The sequence below is a fragment of the Silurus meridionalis genome, chromosome 4 (genome assembly GCF_014805685.1).
Source record: "Silurus meridionalis isolate SWU-2019-XX chromosome 4, ASM1480568v1, whole genome shotgun sequence".
Lineage (NCBI taxonomy): Eukaryota > Metazoa > Chordata > Actinopteri > Siluriformes > Siluridae > Silurus > Silurus meridionalis.
The window spans coordinates 13,374,704-13,382,962 of NC_060887.1; the positions used below are offsets into that span (position 1 = coordinate 13,374,704).

The 8,259-nt window shown below is 37.9% G+C and overlaps 1 protein-coding gene across 1 annotated transcript; it reads left to right on the forward strand.

The window, feature by feature from the left end:
* Positions 1–695: 695 nt before the first annotated feature.
* On the forward strand, positions 696–5,814 carry cacng6b (calcium channel, voltage-dependent, gamma subunit 6b). The gene is made up of 4 exons (XM_046848138.1): positions 696–1,089; positions 3,829–3,903; positions 4,520–4,657; positions 5,525–5,814. Exons 1-4 carry the CDS (start codon positions 696–698, stop codon positions 5,740–5,742), a joined length of 825 nt encoding a protein of 274 aa, XP_046704094.1. The 3' UTR covers positions 5,743–5,814.
* Positions 5,815–8,259: the final 2,445 nt, after the last annotated feature.

An 8,259-nucleotide genomic window follows, 5' to 3' on the forward strand; every position in this document is an offset into this window, starting at 1 on the left:
GTAAATGATCTAAGGAAACAGTGACTCAAAGATTTTTTTGGACTTCTAATTGAAAGGTTGTGAATTTAAATCCCAAAATTATTGAGCTGCCACTGCTGAACCCCTTAAACAAGGCCCTCAGCTGCTAAATGAGATACTTGATGGTCGTTCCGGATAAGGACCTCTGCCAGAATACCACAAATGTTACTCTTAGTTACATTTTTTTAAATCACAGGAAAAAAAATCTAACTAGAAAAACTACACAGCCTGTAAAAGTGGAAAAAAAACAACAACAAAAAACATACATATATATTATCCGAGATTTGGAATCAATTTTGACAGACTGTGTATATGAATGGGTTACGTGTTACAATTAATATTTCGTAAGACCTGAAGTGCTGAGTGTGTTGTTTCATTTCTTTCAGGTTCTTCAAAGAGGACTAATCTTCTGACTACTCATCCGCAAGATTTCTTTTCTGTATTTGCTCCCAAATCATCCTTCCAATAGTCAGTTTCTTTGAGCTTGACTGACATTAGATTTTTTATTTCTATTTTTTGCTATTTCATTCTTACTTATAAAGAACAGCTTAATTTTATTCAAATCCAATTTTTTTTTTGGACCTCTAAATCTCTTTAAGTTTCGAGAATCATTTTGGGTCCTTTATTTTTTAACAGCTTTCATCTTATACCCAACACCATTCAAACCTGCGAGTACAATGTGGTCAAACTATTTCATGCAGCAGGAAGAGGATGGACGAATGGGTGGGCATGTGGGAACTGGGGCCGGGGCCGGGACCGGGGCCGGGGCCGGGGCCGTGGCTGTGGGAGGTGGTGGGCGCAGTAAAAACAGAGGCAGGTCCTCACACATGAGTGAGAGCCAAGAGGGCAAGATCAAGATTGCGTTTTTTGTAGCCATTGTGGGTGTGACTCTGACCGTGCTGGGCCTGGGCACAGAGTTCTGGGTGGAACTGGCACAGCCCAAACACTTCCAAAATAACCAGTCATGTCAGATGGTGCACTACGGCCTGTGGAAGGCATGTACTCGCACACTCTGGGTGTCCGACATCGACCCGGAGAGAGAGAGCTGTGGGCCTGCAGAGCTGCCTGGAGGTAAGATATGTGCTTCTCTCTCTCTCTCTCTCTCTCTCTCTCTCTCTCTCTCTCTCTCTCTCTCTTTCTCTTTCTACATCACACATATCTACACAGATGCAGATTTTTGGACTCTCTCTTTACTGTAAATAAAATGTATGTAATGAATTAAACCTAATGTTGTGTGCTGTTATTGGGAGAATGTGGTGGTGGTGGGATAGTCAAGTTTCAAGTCAAGTTTCAAGTCAAGTTTATTTGTATAGCGCTTTTCACAACAGACATTGTCTCAAAGCAGCTTTACACAAATCAACAGTTAAGGTGAATGGTGTGCATTTGTCCCTGATGAGCAAGCCGTGGCGACTGTGGCAAGGAAAAACTCCCTTAGATGTTATGAGGAAGAAACCTTGAGAGGAACCAGACTCAAAAGGGGAACTAATCCTCATCTGGGTGACATCAAGAGTTTGATCATAAATCTTTCAACAATACAGAACACTGGAGAGTGAGAACTAACATGATTACTGGAGTATAAGATTATAAGTAATGTTCTTTCTGCAGTCTTAAACAGTCTATATGGTTAGTAGCTCCGAGTTTTATAAGCTCAGCATTTGTGATCACCACAGATCCAGCATCAGCTTCTCCATGCCAGAGCCTTTAAACACTCCAGGAGGTCCAATGTCAAAACTCCACACATGTAGCGGGATCCAAATGGCACTGGTACGTCTCTAGATGGTTCAGGATGTTTGTGAGTTCGGCATCTACTTCTTTAAAGGTCCGTAATCATCACGAGGTGGGAGGTGACTGAGCTGGAGCAACCTCAGGATGCCTCGGGATGGGGAGAGAAAGAGAAGCAGTGGAGAGGAATTAGCGTAGCTGCTGTTCATGATATTAACAGCACAAGTTGATAATGTGCATGTGATCAGATGTTCTGGAGCACAAGGTTATGATGTGATGTGTGTTATGTGTAGGCTTTGCTAAAAGATACGTTTTAATCTACACTTAAATTGGGTGAGTGTGTCTGAGCCCCGAACACCGTCAGGAAGACTATTCCAGAGTTTAGAGCTAAATGTGAAAATGCTCTACCACCTTTAGTGGACTTTGCTATTCTAGGAACTACTAGAAGCCCAGAGTTTTGAGATCTCAGGGAGCGTGGCGGATTGTAGCGTGTTAAAAGACTGGATAGATACACGGGAGCCAAACCATTTAGTGCTTTATAAGTGAGAAGTAATAGTTTGTAGTCTATTCGAAACTTAACAGGAAGCCAATGTAGGGACGATAAGATCGGGGTTATGTGATCATATTTTTTTGACCTTGTAAGAACTCTGGCTGCTGCATTCTGGACTAACTGAAGCTTGTTTATTAATGAAGCAGGACATCCACCTAGTAACGCATTACAGTAGTCTATTCTGGAGGTCATAAACGCATGGACGAGCTTCTCTGCATCGGATATAGACAACATATTTCTTAGCATACAGGGTGGAGTGGTTATTCCTTGTATACAGCAATTTGGTAGCTCAAAAATTAAGGCTTGGGGTAACTAATCAGAGAATTGGTGGTTCAAGCTGCTATACCGCCAAGGTGTCACTGTTGGGCCCCATGAATTCTTTCTGAAGCATTTTAGTGTCTATAGTTTTTTTCTTTTGGTAGCCCAAAGTTTCTTCTTTCCAAACAAATTTTTAATTGTGTATGTAGCACACTGTTGTCAGGTACTGTTAACATTTAAACTTAAGCAGGTCATTTTTACCTGTGAGCCCCAAAAGAGGAGGTGAAGGCTAACAGGTTAATCCTCCAGGAATGCTGTATCATTGCTGACCCTGCACTCATACCCCAGATTCTTACAACAGCAACAAACAGGTTTTTTTAATATAATTTCAAAATTAATAATGTCTGTCATGCAATGTATTTTTATTATTATTATTTTTATAATTATAATTTTTATTATTATTACTGCATACTTATACATATTTTGCAGCAGTGTGCAGATGTTGGCAAGCTCATGCAAATCCGGTTTAATTATCCGTAAGCAGCTAATAAACCTGAAGAGTTGGAGGAGAGTTGGAGGAGAAGAACTTCTTGGCAAATACGACTCATATTCATTTTCACTGTATCATGAATTCGGCGTGTCGCATAAGGTTGCGGCTCAGATCAGAAGCGTTACCTAAATTTACCCGAGTTACCCTAGACATTACTAAGAGTAGGAGTAAAGGTTGCTGAGCCGTCTGTAAAACATCCAGTGCCAATGTTGTATGTCTGTTCCAATAGTGAATTTGGAAAACTGGTCGAGTTGTTTAAACAGAACAGAAAAAGTCACAGATTGTTTTTATTTTGTCATGACTTTGGTCTTCTGTTTCACCTAAAAAATTTATGAACTAAATACAGACCTCTTAATGGAAACAACCCCTAAAGCTGAAGGAGAATTTTATGGATATTGGAAGCACTAGATGTTTTAATTTCACCTCATCACACTACTATGTCATTAATAAGTTTCCTAGAACAGCATGCTTTATCATGTCTTATTTCTCAAGTACTTATTTAATCCTGAACCATGTTATGGGGTCTCTGTAAATAATTAGTGATTTCAGGTGTTTTTTTTTTGTTAGTCAGTGCTAATGTTAATCTGTTCTTCATCACTCTGGCTGTATTCTAGTTGACACTAAAGTTGTCCTGGTGTCTAATTAGTGGAGGAGTAAAGGGTTCAGTTACAGGTGTCAGCTTTCACTCCATCTTTATTTCTTTGTTTTTGCCTTTCTTCCTCTTTTGCAGAATCAAATTGCACATATTTTAAGTTCTACACTTCAGGAGAGAATGCAGTCATTTTTAAGAAAACAACAGATAAAAGTAAGTTTGAGAGATAAACAGTTTCCTTGTGGTTCTGTCTTTTTTGTCCTGTCCTTTGACTCATGCAATAATGAGTATAAATTTCTCTAAGTGACAAACTATAAAGAAAAATAACATGTTGTTCTCTAAACTTATTGTATTTTAAACATGCTGAACTTTCTCTCTCTCTCTCTCTCTCTCTCTCTCTCTCTCTCTCTCTCTCTCTCTCTCTCTCTCTTTCTCTCTCTCTCTCTTTCTCTCTCTCTCTCTCTCTTCTCTCTCTCTCTCTCTCTCTCTATCTATCTATCTATCTATCTATCTATCTATGTCTGTCTGTCTGTCTGTCTATCTATATCGCTTGCATCTTGCATTCTCTCTCTCTCTCTCTCTCTCTCTCTCTTTCTCTCTCTCTCTCTCTCTCTCTCTCTCTCTTTCTCTGTCTGTCTGTCTGTCTGTCTGTCTGTCTGTCTGTCTGTCTATCTATATCTCTTGCATTCTCTCTCTCTCTCTCTCTCTCTCTCTCTCTCTCTCTCTTTCTGTCTGTCTGTCTGTCTGTCTGTCTATCTATCTATATCTCTTGCATTCTCTCTCTCTCTCTCTCTCTCTCTCTCTCTCTCTCTCTCAACCTCCAATTCAGGTTTGAGTTTGGCAGCAGCGATGCTGGCAATGTTCAGTTTGTTTTTAATGGTGATGGGCTCTGTGTGTATCATCATGTCTCTCACGAAGAATGTCCCCTTCCTCCTCAAGCCCGCCTCTGTCTGCTTCCTCGTCTCAGGTGCCTCTCAGTCCTGGTATTTTACATAACCTTTTGTAGTTTTAAAGACAGTCCCAAGATTGTGTTTTGTTTTATTTTATTTCAGAAGCAGAAGCAGTTTGTAGACTTAAGCTTCTGTGACATGAGAAAGATTTGTTCATTGAAATGTTGTAAATCTTTTCTGGATTTAAAATGCAGCAGTTTCATCAGAATTAATATCACTGAAAATCAGGAGACCATAAGCCAGGGTTTAATTAAAGAGATGATTTATTACACACACATAGGCATCCTGAGCGCTCGATAGTCCAAGCTTAAAATAAAGTCTGTGGTAAATCAAATGTTTTAATGCAGAGATCATTTGGGACCATGTAAATAAACCTCAAAGCAAAGATAAGAGAAAAACATTAAAACTAAAATATTGTGACAAAATTATTGTCCCAGAAAAGAAAGAAACAGAAAAGCATACATGTTACATAGGTGAGAGAAAGACGGGCGGATACACTATATTTACAAATGTTTGTGGATACCTGACTTTAAGATATGCATGTGCTTTTAGAACCTCCCATTCCACATTTAATTCCCATTTGCTGTTATAATAAGCTCAACTCTTCTGGGAAGATGTTCCACTAGATTTTGAAGTGTGCTTGTGGAGATTTGTGCTCATTCAGCCACAAGAGCATTAATAAAGTGAAGGTGAGGAGGCCTGAGATGCAGACAGCATTCCAATTCATCCCAATGGTGTTCAATAAGCTTGAGGTCGGGTGTCCCAATACTTTGTAAAAGAATCCTACAAAAATAAAACACTCAACTTTGCTGGCTTTGCTGGTTTGCCTGAATAGTCAAGCCCAATTTCACAACTCTACCTGCTTTTCTCTATGTTTCTCTCAGGTGTCTTGATTCTGCTGTCCATCATCGTTTTCCACCAGTCAGTGTTGGCGTTGCTGGCGAGTGATCACAGTGTCCCTCTGCACCATGAGCTGTCCTGGTCAGTGGCGTGCGTAGGCTCGGCCGGGGCTATCCTTCTTATTGGGGGCTTTCTTTTCCTGTTGCTTTCTTTACCCTTTAATCTTTTCAAGAAATGTGCAATGCACCAGAACAGTGCTTAGCAGACTGGACTATATATATTTTTTTACTTATAGATATTAATAAGATGACAGAATTAACAACTGAAAAATTGCAAAGTAAGATCAAAAGTTTGATAAAAGGATTAACACCAGAATTAGAATGAAAAAAAAAAGTATGAAAAATAAAGTTTGGCTTGTTTGATTTTATTTATTTATACATAATGTACATTTAAAAGATGTTAGTCAACTTGTACTGATAAAAGACAAAAGACATTACGCTACAATCGCAAGCCCAAGGATATCTTCTCTGAACTTTCTTTTTCCTTCTTCTTTACCACCACAGTGGTAAACTACATTGGTAGTTGTTTAATAAGAAGTGCTATAATAGATCAGTTCCATGTTGCAAGTGGAAGTACTGCACAGTATGATGGTTTGCCCAAAAGGAACAGGACAGTGTGCAGTTTGATTAAAAAAAATCAAATAAATCATCTTTCATTTTAAGCAGCATGAATATTTTTGAACATGAATAAAACAGCATTTCTTTTTAAATCTTCCGTTCCTTTACCTCAGAGAATTCCAGTTTGGAGGAAGTCATTTTTTTTCAGAGTTGGAATTGAGTTTGAGTTTCTGAAAAATAATCTGAAATGTTCCAGTTCCAAGTAGACCGCAGCATATTCTCATATTGCAGTAACAAGTAACGGCTGATATGTAATGTTCAAGTTACTAATTTTTTTTTCAACTGCATGTTAAACTTCGGCTCTTCCTTTAAAGGACCTTTAAAGTGTGTTATCAGACAAACGACAGCTTGTTTTAATAGAGCAATAAGTAGCATTTTTTAATTGTCTTGTCAGTATCTTTCTCAGCCCATCTTTCACTCTGGAACATTCCACACCATGTAAGTTTTGTTCATTTTTTTCTTCATCCTTTAGATCAGGTATGAAAGAAAATTTCTACTTTACTGTTCCTGATATTTTCTCTTCATTTATATCTGTAGTCATTCCTAACAGGTTTGAGCGGTGGGCTTAGTCTGAGAAGGTTCAAAAGCACTCTTATAAATCCTACTGGTTAGAATTGGGTTAGAAGTTATTTACTGTAGTGATGCTGTAAGTGCTTACGGAAGCCGATACAGCAAATTCGACACCCCTACCCCCCCAGCCCCCCCGAACAGAAATAAAACAAAAAAAACCCTTTTGAATAAACAGAACAAATAAGGACATGAACACAAGACACCCCTGAAAGCACAAGAACAAAACTAAACATACACAAAAGTAAATGCTAAAAAAACAACCATATGGATAATCACATGCTTGCTGTTAATTGGCAACAGTGTAAATGAAAGGAATAGTGCAAAGCATATGTAGGTGCTATAAGCTTAAAAATATTTATTAATGCTCTTAGGATAGTGTTGTCGTATAGTGTAATATAAAGTGTTAATATAAACACAAGATTCCCTAAAAGTTAACAGAGGGAAGCCTTTTTAAAGAATTTAAATTGAATTCTTTTCATTAGACTGACCACACGGTCCTTTATTCATGTAATGTTATCTGTCCAATTAGCAGTGAGCATTAGCTGTTCAACCAGGACGTACTATTTTACATTTTTGAGTTTATATTGCTCGGTTTCATTCTTTGCTATCGCATTTTTGATGATTTTGCTGCTGATTCAGTTTTATTTGTCTTGGTTTTTATGATTTGCTGCTACATTTTGCCCTTTTTTTTTTTTTTTGCATTGTGCATTGTGGTTGTTTGATCTAGTGGGTATAACTCATTGTACTCCTACACTCCTGAGCAAAATTAGGAATGAAGCTCTTAATGGTTTTAACAACAAATCATCAGTCAGGAAATGATTGAGTAGATCAAACACTGAAGATCTTTCCCTGCTCTATAAATTTGTTATCAGGCCCTTGATTAGTTGCATCAGTTGTGACACATATCCAAATAATGACTTCTCATTTAAAAAAATTGTAAGTTAGTTTTCAGCTTGTAAAATTTTACATCAAACATTTGAATCATTGTCATAAATGTAACTTTACACACTAGAAGACTATAGCAGTGAATTTCCTCATTTATTTCTACAAGCAGTTCACTGCAGCAAAAGTAAAAGAGTGACTGGTGACAGGAAAATCTCAGGAATGTATATGTTTGATTCCTGACCTTTAAACCATCAAAGTTTTCAGATTTGGCTGTTTTTTTTTTTTTTTCTAGAAGCATACATCTACTTTCTTACTTATGTTAAAGTCCCCTTGTAGCACATCTGGCTGTATGGTGTCAGATAACAGATTTGTTTAGTAGCTATATTACGTTGATCTGAAAGCTCAGAGGGTGTATCAATGTTTTGTGTGACAAGACATTAAAATAATGTGATTAAGATAAATGAAATGAGAAAAATCTCAGACTCAAAGATGGGTGAGTACATTAAACAGTCACATGGTAATGTAAGCTGTATTGTAGTTTTTCCCTTTGAAATATTTATTATCATACTTCCTCACAGCAGTAAGCTGGGTCTTGCTTGTACTTGGGTCTCTATGCTAGCACTATACAGTATCCCCCAGCAACTATA

What these genes read in the sequence shown, in the direction of transcription:
- cacng6b (XM_046848138.1), top strand. Translation starts at nt 696, where the DNA reads ATGTGGTCAAACTATTTCATGCAGCAGGAAGAGGATGGACGAATGGGT. An exon ending in TAAGAAAACAACAGATAAAA is followed by an intron (nt 3,904 to 4,519) that starts GTAAGTTTGAGA and finishes CCTCCAATTCAG; the next exon opens with GTTTGAGTTTGGCAGCAGCG. An exon ending in TGTCTGCTTCCTCGTCTCAG is followed by an intron (nt 4,658 to 5,524) that starts GTGCCTCTCAGT and finishes TGTTTCTCTCAG; the next exon opens with GTGTCTTGATTCTGCTGTCC.